Genomic DNA, 15,334 nt, shown 5'->3' on the forward strand with positions numbered 1-15,334 from the left:
GCCTTTGTGGGAAAAAAAAGCTTGTTTAGTGGACTAACTTTGCACTTGAAGGTATGCCCGTTCACTTACGTTTTAACAGGTCTGACGCTACGGCTGTATCTAGGCTAACGGCTAACATGCTAACTATTATTTCTATGTCACTAGTCACTTGAAACAAATTTAGGACGATAGGAGACGGGTTGAAATAAACCGAAATTTCCCTTTAAGCAGTATGTGGCTTTTAGAGTGAGATCTCAGTGAAGAATAAGCTCATGAAGGAACAAATCACCCAAAATGGGAACAAAAACACTGTGTGGACATCTTTTAGAGTCTCCCTGTGAAGTAAAAGAAATTGAATTTGACTCCAAACAGACAGATGATAGGACATTTTAATGTATTATTTGGTCAGTTCAAGGCGGGCCACATGGCGAGCAAAACCCAGACATGTATCTACTTTTTAGATAATCCAGGTCCCTGATGTAATTTTTGCATATCTCCATCCGTCTGTTCTCCCCTTCCTTCTTTTTAATTTGCTTCTCTCTCAGCCTCTCTTCAAGTGAATTAGCTTCAAAGCTATCTTTGTTTCTCCTTATCTCTCTGTGACAAACGGCGTGTTAACTGTCCTGCCGTTCCTTTGTCCATTCTTTCCTCCTCCCTGTGTCTCTCCCTTCATCCCTCCCTGCATCCCACTGTGACTTTAGTGTGACTGATACAGAGCATATGGAGCCTTTCTGTCAGCTGACTGTGCTTTGAGGAGGAGGCAGTAGAACGTGTCGTGTCATATGATTGGGCCATCATCAAGGAATTATTAGCACCCAATCCCCATCAGCCAGCAGTCACAGCCAGAGAATAATTTCAGATCTGCAGATCGTGGCCGAGTCACTCATTCAGCTCTGTCGCCTCAGAGTGAGGTTTAAATCCACTGACCAACTGGACCTGTGTGTGGATATTAGTGTGCCTGTGTGGGTTTCATCACACAGACTTGAAGGTTTGGTGAAATAATATTCTGAATTGCCCTTATGTGTTAATGTGTGTGTGATAAACTGGCCACCTGTCCTGGTTGTATCCTGCCTCTCACCCAGTGTGTGCTGGGAACAGTTCCAGCCTCCCATGACCCTGAACAGGATAAGCGATTTAGAGAATGGATGGATGGCTCCGGTTGCCTCTCACATACTAATTGTGTGCATGATAGGACACAGGAGAATGGGTAATTAGAGGAGAAGCAAAATATTGACCTGTAGATAGGCTTACGGGCACAGAAATATAAATTATTTGGATGAAATTGTGAGAATTTTCTTTAAATTTTGTATAAATATTGATCTTACTGAAATAGTTTTGGGACTTTTTCAAATCTCAGTTCACGTTTAAACACTTTTTATAGAGCACTATTATCTTTTTACTTGAAATAGGTTTTGCAAAGATGGCCTTTAAATATTTTTCAACATTATGCATCATTCATACAGCGATTAAAAGACATTTTTCATCATTCATGGCCTTTTTATGACACAGGTTGCCATGGCTCTTACCTGATGATACTTGAGGTTCACGAAAATAAAGTATTAAACTGCTTGACATGAATTTAACACCATATTTTGAAAGTGGCATGATGATGCAGGAAATGTCATCGCTATTTTACTAGTCTGAAGTATTTATCTGAACTTTTTTCCCCACTCCAGGTACCAACAGTGGGGACTTCAACCATTTCCCTGACGATCCCGAGTTTGCAGATATCATCCAAAGGGCTGAACAAGCTATTGAGAATGGCGTCTTTCCAGAGAGGATTTCCCAGGGTTCCAGTGGGAGCTACTTTGTCAAAGACCCAAAAGGGGTGAGGACGGGATAGAGGAATGACACTGATAAATGAGCAGTGAAGGAGAGGAAGGACAATGGAGCGTGGACTAAAAATAGCTTTAAAACATTTTGAAAGCCTCGCGCATTAGGCTATTTTATATTCGTTAGGAGATTTAAGAAAGCATAATATCTTCACTTTCCCCATCCAGATTTATCCTGCTAGTGTAGAAATTCTAGCTGGTGATTAAACATGCTGGCTTTTTGATTTAGCTCCCTATAAGGTGGTTCTACATTACATTTAAACAGCAGAGTATAGCTGCTGAAAGAAGTGAACAGGAGGTGAGTTGGAAAGTTCACAGGAGGAATCCACTGTGGAGACTCGCTGAATAATGCAGCCAGCTGCATCGATAACAGATAGCACAGTTAGCATCACATTAACAAGTTTAATGTACACCTCAGGGAAAAGATATTGATCTCCAACTTGTTAGCAGCATCTCTGTCACTTTACATTTGTTGCATTGTAACTTTACGTGTCTTGCATGCCGTTCTTTAATCTTGCTCTTTAAAGGTTCCGTTAAATTAAAAATTGCTAGTTATGTCCCTGTGTGTGCTGTGTTACCCATTGCCCGCCATGTGCAACACTTTTGTCCTTCTCTTTTCCTTCTGCAGAAAATTATTGGTGTTTTCAAACCAAAGTCAGAGGAACCTTACGGTCACCTGAACCCCAAATGGACCAAATATTTTCACAAGGTATGCTGTCATATGTTTTATCTGCATGTAAACAACTGTAGGAGTAAAAGTAGAAGGGCTGTACGATATAAGGAAAATATGCGATATGCTATACCGTTATTTCCTTTTAATAAATAAACAGATATTTAAGTGTACTCAGTTCTCTGCTGCTGCAGCATGCTGCTAAAATACAACAAATTGCTTATTGAATTAAAGAAAATGAAAGGAAATCATTTCCAGCATTCTGTTAATGAACAAACTGATTAAATATTGAACAGAACACAAAGGTACCAATTAACAAGAATGATAGTAACATTTTAATTTGCAGTTTTCTAATGATATTATCTTTCAAATAACTCAGAAAATCCCTGCAGCCTTTTGCGATGTGTTTATCGCACAAGTTTACATTGTGATGATGATTTTAAAAGGGATGTATTCCGCAGCAGCTTTCTCAAGGTTGCCTTTTCTCTTTTCCTTTCACACTAGCTGTGCTGTCCGTGTTGTTTTGGCCGAGGCTGCTTGTTGCCTAACCAGGGTTACCTCTCAGAGGCCGCTGCCTCACTGGTTGATACCAAGCTCGGCCTGGGAGTGGTGCCGAAAACGAAGGTGGGGCACTGACTGCATGCACGATATTGCACTGTAAAGTTCTTAAGTTTGCAACATGCTATTGGAGTTTAACTGAAATCTGTAAATGTACTGAAAAAGAATATTAAGTGATCACCTGAACTGATCTGGATGTAGATGTGATTGTGTTCTAGCTGTAGCAGAAGCTATCCAGCAGTGGCCACAAGGTACAGCCAAACCAGTTGTAACTGAGCATCTTCCTTTTATAATCAGGTGGTGTATTTGGCCAGTGAGACGTTTCACTACAGCGCCATCGACAGAGCCAAATCCAGGGGGAAGAAGTACGCTTTAGAGAAAGTCCCCAAGGTGGGACGACGCTTCCACAGAGTGGGCCTGCCACCAAAGGTAAAAGAGAGTGGTAACTCTACATAGTGTAATGTCACCGACTTTTAGCTGTTATGTATGTAAAATACTTTGTAGCTGCGTTCTGAGAAGGGCTTTACAAATGACATTAAGTAGAACTAATAACAATTTAATACGAACATATTTACACAGTTTCTGTTAATGTTTTTATTTCACATACACATGGTTCGCTGTCTCATCATGATGAATTGAAAGGTTTGTGTGGTCTCAGTGAGTGGAGGGCTCAGAATAGCTTCTGCTGCAGTCCTGGTGGAGGACAGTGAAAGGAATCGTGTCACACTCTCCGTTCCCTGAAAAGACAGGTTTATTCAAATAAATAGGTCAGAGGAAGCATAAATGTCATCTCTGCTTCACACTGTGTTCTTTTTTCAGGGTCCTTCAAACAGTGCTTGTGTATTCTTATCTCTTTTGTCGTGTGCTGTACTCACACCCAGCGCCAATTTTAGCATTTCTTCAAAAACATGTACAGCAACGTTTTACACCTCCCTGTTTCTCATCTCAGACAGCCTCAGTGACGATCTATAGCTGTGTAAATGTTAGACGCTGTGAAAAGGTGGCTGAAAGAATGTGTTCAGGAAGTAGTATGAGGAAGTTGGCTTTGTGTTTCTACTGTCATGCACTGCTGACATTTCGGCCTGTTGACATCACAGTTTTACATGTTACATCATTGCACCCAACCACTTTTATTGCCATCTCAACAAGCTGCCTTGAGTTTCACAACACTCTGTTTTTCATGTGTATGTGATGGCGGTGTGTGTTTGTTTCCAGGTGGGCTCGTTTCAGCTGTTTGTGGAGGGTTACCGCGAGGCAGATTACTGGCTGCGGCGCTTCGAGGCAGAGCCTCTGCCAGAGAACATCAGGAAGCAGCTGCAGTCACAGTTTGAGCGGCTGGTAGTGTTGGACTACGTCATCAGAAACACAGGTGAGGGGGTTTCTGTGTTGACATTTGAACACAGTGTTTACTAAACTTCAACACAGCATTGCATAACAGTCCATCTCTCCAGATTTGTTACGTTCCTGTTCCTACAATGTTGGCAGTTTTACCTGCATTCACTGATTTTGGTGATATTGAAAATGAACAAATTTCATTTCTAGTCTGGTTCTGTGGAAAAGAAGGAGTAACTGGGGGAGTTGCAGAGTAAACAGTAGTCTGTGTTGAATTAGGCATGTATCTGATCCACACTCAGCACCACAGTAGCACAGCAACAGAGGCTTATAGGGAGTGGAGGAAACAAAATCCTAAATGTAAAGTTTGTGCACAAATACTTTTTGTGGATTTTACTGATGCTGAATTGACAAGAATACTGTCAACATATGATGCCTCTTATCTTGTTTTTCTAGAGTTATTTTTTTTGCGGATATGCAAGGTCTTGTTAATGTGTAGTATTTCTTAAGGAGAGTTTGGCATATTTTCCACAAGGAGCAGGATGGGGAAATAATCTCAAAAGGAATCTAGTTGTAGTCTTACAAATAGTGACCCTGCAAGATCCCCAGTCTTTGCAAAATCTTACAGTGTGTGACTACAGAGGGTGTCAGTATTTAGTTTTTAAAAGTCCTTTCAAAGTTTTTTATTAAGTCTGCTAATGTTTGTCAGGCATTACTTTACACTCCCCCCTCATTCTCTCTTTGCCGTCCTCCTCAGATCGAGGAAATGATAACTGGTTGATCAAGTATGAGAAGCCAGGAGAAGAAGGAGAAGAGGAGGGACAAAAGGTGAGTTTAAATCAGCATGCACTGAGGGTGTGTTCAGACTAATTATAGAGTAAATTCCGACACTGCTTCATGGATCTGAACTGCTGGAATGCTGATACATTTTCACACAAAAACAGTTTGAACAAACACGTGCACTTGATGCTCTTTCACTCATTCACACACAGGGGCCCACATAGACAGACAATAGCTCTGATATTGCAGGTCTGGAACAAACTGGTACCCCAGTGACTTTGTTGGTTACACTAACCTGAACACTGTCTGACTCCCCTTCATCAATCATTGTTTGCCATGCTTTGATAAAGGAGCAAAGGTTGTCATCTGTCTAATTAATCAGGCCTTTGGATTGTGATCAGTGGTCATTTGCCATAAATCACTCACTCAGTTGTTGATGATGACGTCTCTGATCCTCTTTCCCCTCGCTGTAGGATGCAGAGTGGCCAGAGAATAGTTCCGACTCCTGCATGAAGATCGCAGCAATCGACAACGGCCTGGCCTTCCCCTTTAAACACCCGGACGAATGGAGAGCCTGTATGTTGGTCTCTTTTCTCCCTCACCTCTCTTCATACATGTTCTGTCTTTGCTCCTCACTGTTTGTGTCAACACCTTGTCCTTACTAATAATGGTGTAAACAGTGGTTGTTGAATTTGACCCTGGATTAATTCCTTTTTTGTCCGTTAGTCCATAAAATGCCAAAAAATGCACAGCACGATCATACTATATATTTAATTAAAATACGGTGACAATAGCACTAATAGTAATATTTTTTAATTATGTGAAACACAAGAAAACTTTTCAATTTTAGATTATTTTTGTTAGTTTTATTATTTTAAAGTTGTTCTCAGTCAGGCCTGTGAAAGTTATTATCAGTTAAAGGAATAGTTTGAAATGAGGTTGCAAAGACTAATCAAGAAGTTGTCAACTATTACGTTAATCGCAAATTAGTTTGATTATCAGTAAATTGGTTTGAGTCATTTAAGATAAAAGCCAAAATGCAACTTTTTAAATCTGAATATTTTCTGGTTTCTTTACTCTTCTATGACAATAAACTGACTATCTTTTAGTTGTGGACAAAACTAGACATTTCAGGAATAATTCACTTATTCGCTTTCGAGCCGAGATTAATACCACCCATCTTTGCTCTACACGTTTAACTAGAACCAGCAGACAGCTGCTAGCTTAGCTTAGCATTAAGACTGGAAACAGGAGGAAACAGATAGCCTGACCCTACAGCATTTTGGTGTTTGTAAGGGTTAAATAAACAAGACTTAACATGTTGTTAGTGAGCTTTAGTCTTTGTGTATAGATACCAGCTGCTTGCTGTAGCTTCATGTTTACTTTACAGACATCTGAGCTCTCTACAAGATCATGAATATTTTTGATTCATTAGTTTTTGCCACAGTAGTCTTGCTAGATCCATTTTTGAGAGTGTCCTGGTGAAAAGAAATTGAAGGACATGTTACAATATTTAAGAACCAACGCAGACACAGTGTCATATAGCTAGACAGTTCAGACTCTTCAACTAGTTCTGCACTTGTGAAAAAGGGAGGCTTTGGCTGTAGTGGCAGGTAAAGGCTGTTTGATGTCATACAGTGTTTGGTGGTGACAAAGTGTACTGTTGCCTCCTTCTGTCAGACCCGTTCCACTGGGCATGGCTCCCCCAGGCTAAGGTGGCCTTCTCCCAGGAGACCAGAGACCTGGTGCTGTCCCGCCTCTCTGACATGAACTTTGTCCAGGACCTCTGTGAGGACCTCTATGAGATGTTCAAGGTACACGCCACCATACAGTTCTTCTCCTCTCCCGTTTTCTCTGCTCATACACATTAAAATGACGCAGGCAGCTGTCTGTCAGCACAGTAACATGCTAACTTTTGATTGTAGTGACACCTGCTAACAGGAGTTGTTGTTTTTCTCTTCAGACAGATAAAGGCTTTGATAAAACCATGTTTGAGAGACAGATGTCTGTCATGAGGGGACAGGTGAGTTGCCTTTTTTAAAGTATTTTTGACTCTGTTTTTCCTATCAGCCTCTCTGCCTTTTTGGTCCATCTCCTTTGTGTCCTCTGTTTTGTTCCTTCCTTTTATATCCTACCTTGCTCGCCTCTCTTTCTCTCCTGTGCCCTACTTTCAGTCACTTTTGTTGTTTGCTCTGTAACATGCCACCACCCATCTTGACCTAATTCCTCACCCTCCACCCTCTAATGCCCTGCCTCTTTTTTCTTGTCTGTCTATTTTGTTCCTCACCTCCACCCCTGCTTTTCCCTTTACCTCTTTGGATAAATGACCACTGAGTGTGACATGGCATAATGATTACAGTGCGTAAAGGAAGATAACAGCAGACAGTAACTTCTTTAAAACACGTCTCTTTTTTTGATGTATTAACTGTGCCTAGTGTTCTGCTTAGGCTACATCAGGCTATTCATTTACAAATGTAATTGGGCTGGATTTTAAAGCCAGGTAATGTAGATGGTCAGACATTTTCAGCAGCCTATTCAAAACCTTTTTTAGCTCTTTTTAATGACGAATTTTAAACAAATGCAAATTAATGTAGTAGGGAAAAAAAACAATGGTTATCATTTCACTTTATAAATAAAAAAATATATATTTTTGGTCACATATCTGACCCAGGCACATGACAAAGTGCGGACACCGATTAAGAAATAGCCATCAATGCACAGAACCATAACAAGTGGCTACAACAGTAACCAATGACAAACTCAATCTCTTTCTACCAGTATCTCCCTCCTCCCACACACACACCTCGCCTCATGACGTTTTCCATCGAGGTCAAGGAAAGGTGTTCAGGAAAAGACATAGGGTGTATTGTTTGACTTTTCAACCACAGCTCAGATGTTGTGAAAAGCTTCTAAGCTTGGTCAGAGCTGCATCACATGAGAAAACGATCTGTGAATATGATTGACAGTGTTGCTACCTGATCCGTACAGCTTATCTGATTCACACGGGGCTTGTGTAACTCAAGAGAGATAAGATGGAGGCAAGATGGCTCACTCATTAGCTACTTCCACAAACTATATGTAGTTTACATATTTTGTCATACTGATATATCGTATTTATGTAAACTGGGCCAGTCGGAGGTTGCTTCTGGGCCTGATGTGGTCCGCAGGCCACCACTTTAATAGGCCTCAGCTACAAGATGCTGTCTTCTATTTCCATTTGAGTTGAAACAATAAATCAATTTGACAGGAAATTATCGAAGTTGTTTTCAACAGAGTAGATTAGACTAGCATAATCCATGTTGCTTCAGATTTTGGAAGTGTTTAGAGATGCCCTCCATTAAAGTTAAGCCTACCCCAGTTCAGACAGCAGAGTTTCCAGTTTCCTTCATCTGAGTCTGGGTCTGACTGAGGCTCAAACATGTGTGGCTGAATCTCTCTGATCTTTCCTCTAATGCTAACGCTAGCCATCTTTAATGCGCACTGCTCTTTCAATGGTCAATGGAGAGAAGATCTGCTTCCAGCCCCTTTTTTATGAGTTTTTTTTTTTTTTACTTTTTATGTTGGAAAACCATGTTAAACAAAATATTAGTCATACCAGAGTATTTTCACATACTTTAATATGTGTCTGGAGGGGGACTTTAACCTCACAGACACTCAAATAAAATACAAGTACACCAGAAAAATGGTTTCTGTTTGTCACACATTATGAAACCTGTTCATCACCAGGTGCTGAACCTGACCCAAGCGCTGAAGGACGGTAAGAGCCCCATCCAGCTGGTGCAGATGCCCCGGGTGGTAGTGGAGCGCAGTCGCTCAGGCGGCCAGGGACGCGTGGTCACACTTGGCAACGCCTTCACACAAACCTTCCACTGCAAGCGCCCCTTTTTCTCCTCTTGGTAGTCAGAGACGAGCGAGGAGGTCAGCTGAGGAGAGGCTTCTGCAACAGCTCTTTTTTTGTCCTGAAGTCAGGAAGCAAGGGAGAGGATGTGAATATCGCACTGGAGACTGCTCATATTTCTTTGGCAAGAGAAGAAATGAAGACACAGATGATAGAAAGTAAGATGAAGAAACTTGGCTGCGGCCCATTCCTCGTTTTGTGAAGAGAGCTCAGAGAAGCATGGGAGCTGGAGAGATTGGCATGCCAGTGTCTCCTAGAGACCTTGGGGCTGTTTGTGGTTACCATGGCGACTTGATTGGATAATCGGCTTTTCCACAGAGGTGGGCTTTGTTTATTGTTAGGAGGCAGAAAGGATTTTTTTTTTTTTCTACCCACCCAAAGTACCTACTGAAGTCTCTTGCAGGGTCTCTTGGTGGGGCTAATGGCCAAAGAAGAAGTACTTAGAAACCACAAACAGATCTGTGGTCCAGTATGTTTGGGAATCTTAAGGACTGGTTTCACAGATCTCTCCAGAAAGTGATTTTTAAAAATCTGGGGCAGGTCTGGGATAAAGTCCCAAACTATTTGCTTTGCCTTGTAGGATTACTTGTTAAAATATAGATGTGCACTCGCACTGCTGGAAGTGTTTGACTGGTTCTACAGAACTGGGTCAGACCGCTCTTTTAGCCAGTGTTAGTTTTCAAAACCACAAACCCAGTGTCTTCAACTCTCACTACTGCCAAAATCTGTTTGTGGAAGGAATATTTAAGAGGCTCAATAAAATGGGTATTGTTGAAACTTGAATATGAAATTTGGGGAAGGAGGACTAGTAATAAACACATTGCTTGAATGTAATCTGTTTACGGTTTCTATACAGATTCTTGCTCCAAAACATTTCAATACGAGTGAATGCTGTCAAAATTACTTTGTTTTTTTCGTAACAATGAATGTATTTGTTGTTTGACATGTATTTAATTGCTGGCAAGCAGCTTTCTCTTGAACCTCGTGGCATGGCGGATGGCACCTCGTCCCTGCCCTTTATATTATGTTATATGAAGAGGAAAAAGAAAACAGAGGACAATATTTCACACTTGCTCGATGCCGTTGTGTTTTCTTATGTATGCATCTTGAAATTTTTATTCCAACTCAATGATTGTATGAGAAAAGTTGTATATTTAACAAATGAAAAATAAAATTTGGGAAATTTGAATCTTTGTTTTGTTTCACAGAAAAATCATCATTGATGGTGTAAGGATTCAGATAAAGATGAAAGGGTACCAGCCTGCTTTTTGGCTAACTGCTAAGAGAAATAACATATAGATATAGAAAATATTGTTGCAACTGTGAACATTTACTGTCTCTAAACACTGTTGACAAAAGTGTGTTCAGCAGAGCCAGGGTGAGACAGTTCCCACACACCTGTGACAGGACCAATAAACCTGTGGACTTAATGATTAACTTATGACAAGAACAGAAACAGCTGAAGTCAAAGTGAGCTATTAATAACTGTTTAATCCAAACGCAGACTACCCAGCCTGTTTCTTCTTTTCTATTATACTGTCTTTGTTTAAAAACAAAACTAATTGAATTCTTTACTAAGCTCATTTATGTGGCATTTGAATTTACAGTGTATATCCATAAAACTGAGAGAAGAGAGAACACACTTCACATGAGGTAATTATAATGAACTATCATTCTGCAGTGCACTATGGGTCTTTTCTGTTGGTTGCACTGTGAGGATCAGTGTTTTTAAGTCTTAACTTGCTGTTCATCCGAGGCTGAAACTAACAGCTGTTTTCAGACTTATTTATCTGTCTCATATTTTTGATCCATTTAGAAAAATTGTCGTCTATACTAGTGGTTCGCAACTGGCCCAGCCATGAGGTCCAGATTTCTCCTCAGTGAATAGTCCAAGGTCCACACTGTGTAATACATTCGGTGTCATACTTGGGTTTGACCATGTCATCAAGCTAGTTTGCTGTTTCTGTCAAGTAGCTGTTGGTTAATCACTCACTCTACAGCAGGTAATGGTATTTAAAAATAAAAGGTCTGTGCTGGAAATCCATTGAACTAAAAAATAAAGAGTGTTTTTTCATAAACTTGACACATCTGCAGGTCACTTGCAGTCCATTCAGAAAGGACCTGTGATCCACTCTTGGATAATAACGCACCATTTGGGAACCACTGGTCTATACAATGTCAGAAAATACAAAACAAAAAAATGCCCATCACAATATCTCAGACCCCACACAAATTTTACAGAATCAGACATCATAGAAACTGCATATTGTCATTATAATGATGTATGGTGGATACACTCTTCTTATTATTCACATGTTGCAGAGACTGCATTAGACTGGGAAAATCTATCCAAAAAAAACTCTTAAACAGCAGTTCACATGGCAAATTTAGATTTGTGTGTATGGTATTTACCAAGCAGGATCTCGAGGTCTATCAAAAAAAAAATCAATGAATTAACATTGCTTTCAAAATAAACAATAACATCTTTGGGATTGATTTTTTTACAGAGTGACCAGTATTCCTTAAAATATATATTTCCAAGTTTGTCTAAAAAAAGCAAATGTGTCAGTGTTTCAGGTTCATTATTGCAAAATGTGCATTTTTCATTAAAGTCAGCCAATCTTAACACTATATTAACTATATTAGCAGGGCTGGGAATCACTTGAGCATCCATGATACAATATTATCACGATACTTGAATCACAACACAATATTATTGTGATTTAAAGTTTGTTGTGATATGCCGAGTATCGCGATATAATATATTGCAATTTATTACCCTTATTCGACTATGTCCCCAAGGAAAACTTTGTCAGCACTTGTTTTATCTAATAAGATAAAGTATCAGTCTGTTCATCTCAATTCAGCCATTTTTTGCAGCAAAATGTATATAGTGAACTGAAAAAGCAATTGATTATATTACCTAAATTTTAATTTGTCATATTAATAATTTATATAATCAAAAATACAATGCATGACACTGTGTGATGACACAGTATTGCCACACAAAATATTGCAATGTTATGCTGTATCGAATTTTTTCCCCCCAAAAGTAGAGATCGTGTAAAATTTTGAAATGTGTTCTGGAAGTCACAAATATTTGACATTTAACAAATTGAACGATTTCCCTCTTGGATAGAAAAACATTGCCTATGTTTGTTAGTACATTTTGAATTCTTATTATCTTTTCCTTTCACGAGTAACACGGGTTCTATTCTGAGAGCATTTCATAAAACATAATATTTTTATTTAACTGGCATAAACCTGTGGAGATGGCCTCAACCACAGATTTAAATTCTCTGTAAGTCAGAATAAGATTTCACAGCAAGTACCTAAGTAACAAAGGTTATATTTATATATTTTTATCTATCCAACTTTGCATGAACATACGTCTGTTTTTACTAGTGATACTGCAGTTGTTCCATAAATAGTTTTATGGGGTGAAAAGTCATGTACAAAACATAATTCCCATGCAATGAGTGCCTGCTGATAGAATTCTGATAATTAAAGAGGTAGTTTGGTGATGCTGTAATTGACTCATAGATATTCAGTTAACAATAAAACTCAGTAAGGCAACAATGCCTCACATTTTAGATGCTCAAATTACTGAATGTTCAGCAATTTGTCTTGAAAATTTAGTTCAGCACTGATCAACAAATTGATAAATTGTGTAATTGTTCCAGGATTCAGGGGACATTAGCCTTCCTACACTGCACCATTTAGCATAGTTTATATACATGGTTATGGAAACATCCTGGTAATCAATAACTTTAGAGAAAGTATTGATACTAAAACCTTGAACAGACACCATCACTGCATAGCTGTTTCTTACATGCAATGGAAGGATGCTCAGTCTCACAGTTCATGCTGCAGGTTAGACTGATGATATTTTAATGCCTGCATTTGAATGCATTGATGAGCAGATGTTGTCATGTGGACACAAACATGTGCATAATTTAACTGCCCTCATTAAAACATCTCTACATGCATGTGCAAACAAAACACATGCACCAACACGCACCCACACACTCCCTCCATGGTACGCCCCCCTCTACCATGTCACAGGTAGAAGTGTCACCACACGCTCATCCGTTTAGATAAAGGTGACACCCACACACACTGACTGAGGCGCAGCACACATCTGGAGAGGAAATATAATATGAAAACGTGTTGCAATACCATCAGTGTGCATGTGTCAGCTGCAGCAAGATGTAGGGGGACACAAAGCTTAACACTGCCATCATGTGGAATACATCCCCTGTGCTGAACTTAAAGGCACTGTTTGTGATCTCTTGATGTTCAAAATGCAGTTTTTGGAGCGAGCTATCACTTTCAAATTGCCTGCCGGACTTCTAAAAACATTGACTAAACTGCTTGATACATCACTTATATTTTGAGTAAAACTGGCCTGTATTTTGAGTTATGGTTGCAGTATAGTGCACTTTAATTACGGCACTTTAATTCATTTAACAATTGGTGATTTGCAGACACAAGCAGGAGGTATGCGCTGACAACACAATCAGCCTTTATCCCTGCACACATTTTGACTCATCATAAAAAACCCAGGGTTGACTAATAACATTAATGATTGTATTCAGGTGCCCCAGCATGTACAATACCAGGACACTGAAAATGGAAGCAGCTAAATGTGATTCAGCCATTATAAAATGGATTATTTTTGCCATTGCTTTTCCAATTTACATTGTACTGTAACACACACTAAAAGCACCAGATATATAAAATGCAGCTGTAGCACAGATTGCCTGCAGGCTGTAACACTGGACACGTGCCTGTCAACCCAATAACGAGAATAAATGTTGGCATTACCTTTTAGTTTAGGCACAAAAACACTTTGTTATGGTTAGTAGAAGATCATGTTTTGGCTTAAAATGCCCTCTTTTGGTGGCACAGTCCCTACTGGAAAAGCAGTAATGTCTTGTCAAAGAACAGCCATGTATGTGGCACTATTTCCAATGGAAAAACGCCCACATTTGGGGATTTAAAAGCAGCTGGAAACACAGCAATGACTGGTAGAAAACAAGTTTTGTTGTTTGTTGGTCTTGAGCTATGGTCTGCAGCTTGGCTGGCGTCTCACCCAGGTGTCACCCACCATCCCCTCCACTTCCTTCTATTTAACAAAAGACAGCTCATGTACTACCTCACTTTATGAACATTGATATGTGTATGGAATGTGCAAATCTAACATATCCTTGGTCTGCAGAAACATACAATGCCAACATTTTTTTTTCCGGCGACAAGGCCGTGCCTGTAATTGTAGGAAGGGAAAATTTATACATTTCTAAAAATTGTATCACTGGAATACAGTAATAATATATGAAGACATTTATAAAACAGTAATCTTCTTTGACATTTGGAAGATGTCTCATTGAATCTTTGACAAATGTTGAAATAAAATCATTTGTTTCTTTGTTGTCCATGTTTCCGTGTATCATCAATCCATCCAAATTATTGGGTGTAATCTGGTTTTAGATTAAAGTGGGCCTGACTCTGCTTTAGAGAAAGGCTGTAGTAGCCCACAGGAAGAATAGGGGTGCGTTCCAAATAGCATACTTTTTCTTTTTACTTTTAGTATGCGCTGCAGCTGCCCTTAAAAAGTACGTACTCTTGCATGCAGTATGCACACAATTGGGACATACTACTTCCTCATAATGTTACACCCTGAACTCTGACCCTCTTACTCATATATACATCACCATGGAGATAAAACAAAACGCTGTTTTTTTGCAGTGTTATAACTGCATACATTGTAGATTCTAACATATTGTATTCACTATAGTAAAATTACAAAGGCTGTACATTTCTCTGTCGTCATTTAAAACGTATGCCCTTTTGATGTTGGTTATGATTATTTTATTCAATTAAACAATTAACATTCCTTTTATTACCAATCAGCTGTTCATCAGTCACCTTAATGTGCTCTCATCTGTCACTGTGACTAAGCTGTCAATCAGTTGTCAAACAGCTGTCAATGAGCAGTCAAGCTGTCATCTGCGGCTCATTTAATGTAATGTATTGTCCGGTGCGCAGAGGGATGTGGGACAGAATAGCCAGAAAAGCATGCTGGCTTGCATACTGCATTATCGAACGGGATGTAGTGGAACATCTTGGTATTTTTGGTTCACTGCATTTGACATACTTTATATCAGGACATACTAAATCTGGTATACTAGTATGGTAGTGTGGGGAGTGGGACGCACACTGTGTCTTTAAAACTCGCCAGTACTGAAAGGCTGCACTAAAACCGTGTAGTGTGTTTTGTCCCCA

At 39.6% G+C, this 15,334-nt stretch overlaps 1 protein-coding gene across 1 annotated transcript in view; it reads left to right on the forward strand.

Moving 5' to 3' along the window:
• pi4k2b (phosphatidylinositol 4-kinase type 2 beta) overlaps positions 1-10,243 on the forward strand; it is a 15,427-nt gene extending 5,184 nt beyond the window's left edge. The window contains exons 2-11 of the mRNA XM_050044002.1: positions 1,656-1,807; positions 2,440-2,520; positions 2,986-3,105; positions 3,337-3,468; positions 4,255-4,408; positions 5,129-5,199; positions 5,625-5,727; positions 6,832-6,965; positions 7,115-7,174; positions 8,878-10,243. Coding sequence (XP_049899959.1) covers positions 1,656-1,807; positions 2,440-2,520; positions 2,986-3,105; positions 3,337-3,468; positions 4,255-4,408; positions 5,129-5,199; positions 5,625-5,727; positions 6,832-6,965; positions 7,115-7,174; positions 8,878-9,051 — 1,181 coding nt within the window. The 3' untranslated portion in view covers positions 9,052-10,243. The remainder of the gene's footprint in view (positions 1-1,655; positions 1,808-2,439; positions 2,521-2,985; positions 3,106-3,336; positions 3,469-4,254; positions 4,409-5,128; positions 5,200-5,624; positions 5,728-6,831; positions 6,966-7,114; positions 7,175-8,877) is intronic.
• Positions 10,244-15,334: the final 5,091 nt, after the last annotated feature.

The sequence above is a fragment of the Epinephelus moara genome, chromosome 5 (assembly GCF_006386435.1).
Source record: "Epinephelus moara isolate mb chromosome 5, YSFRI_EMoa_1.0, whole genome shotgun sequence".
NCBI lineage: Eukaryota > Metazoa > Chordata > Actinopteri > Perciformes > Serranidae > Epinephelus > Epinephelus moara.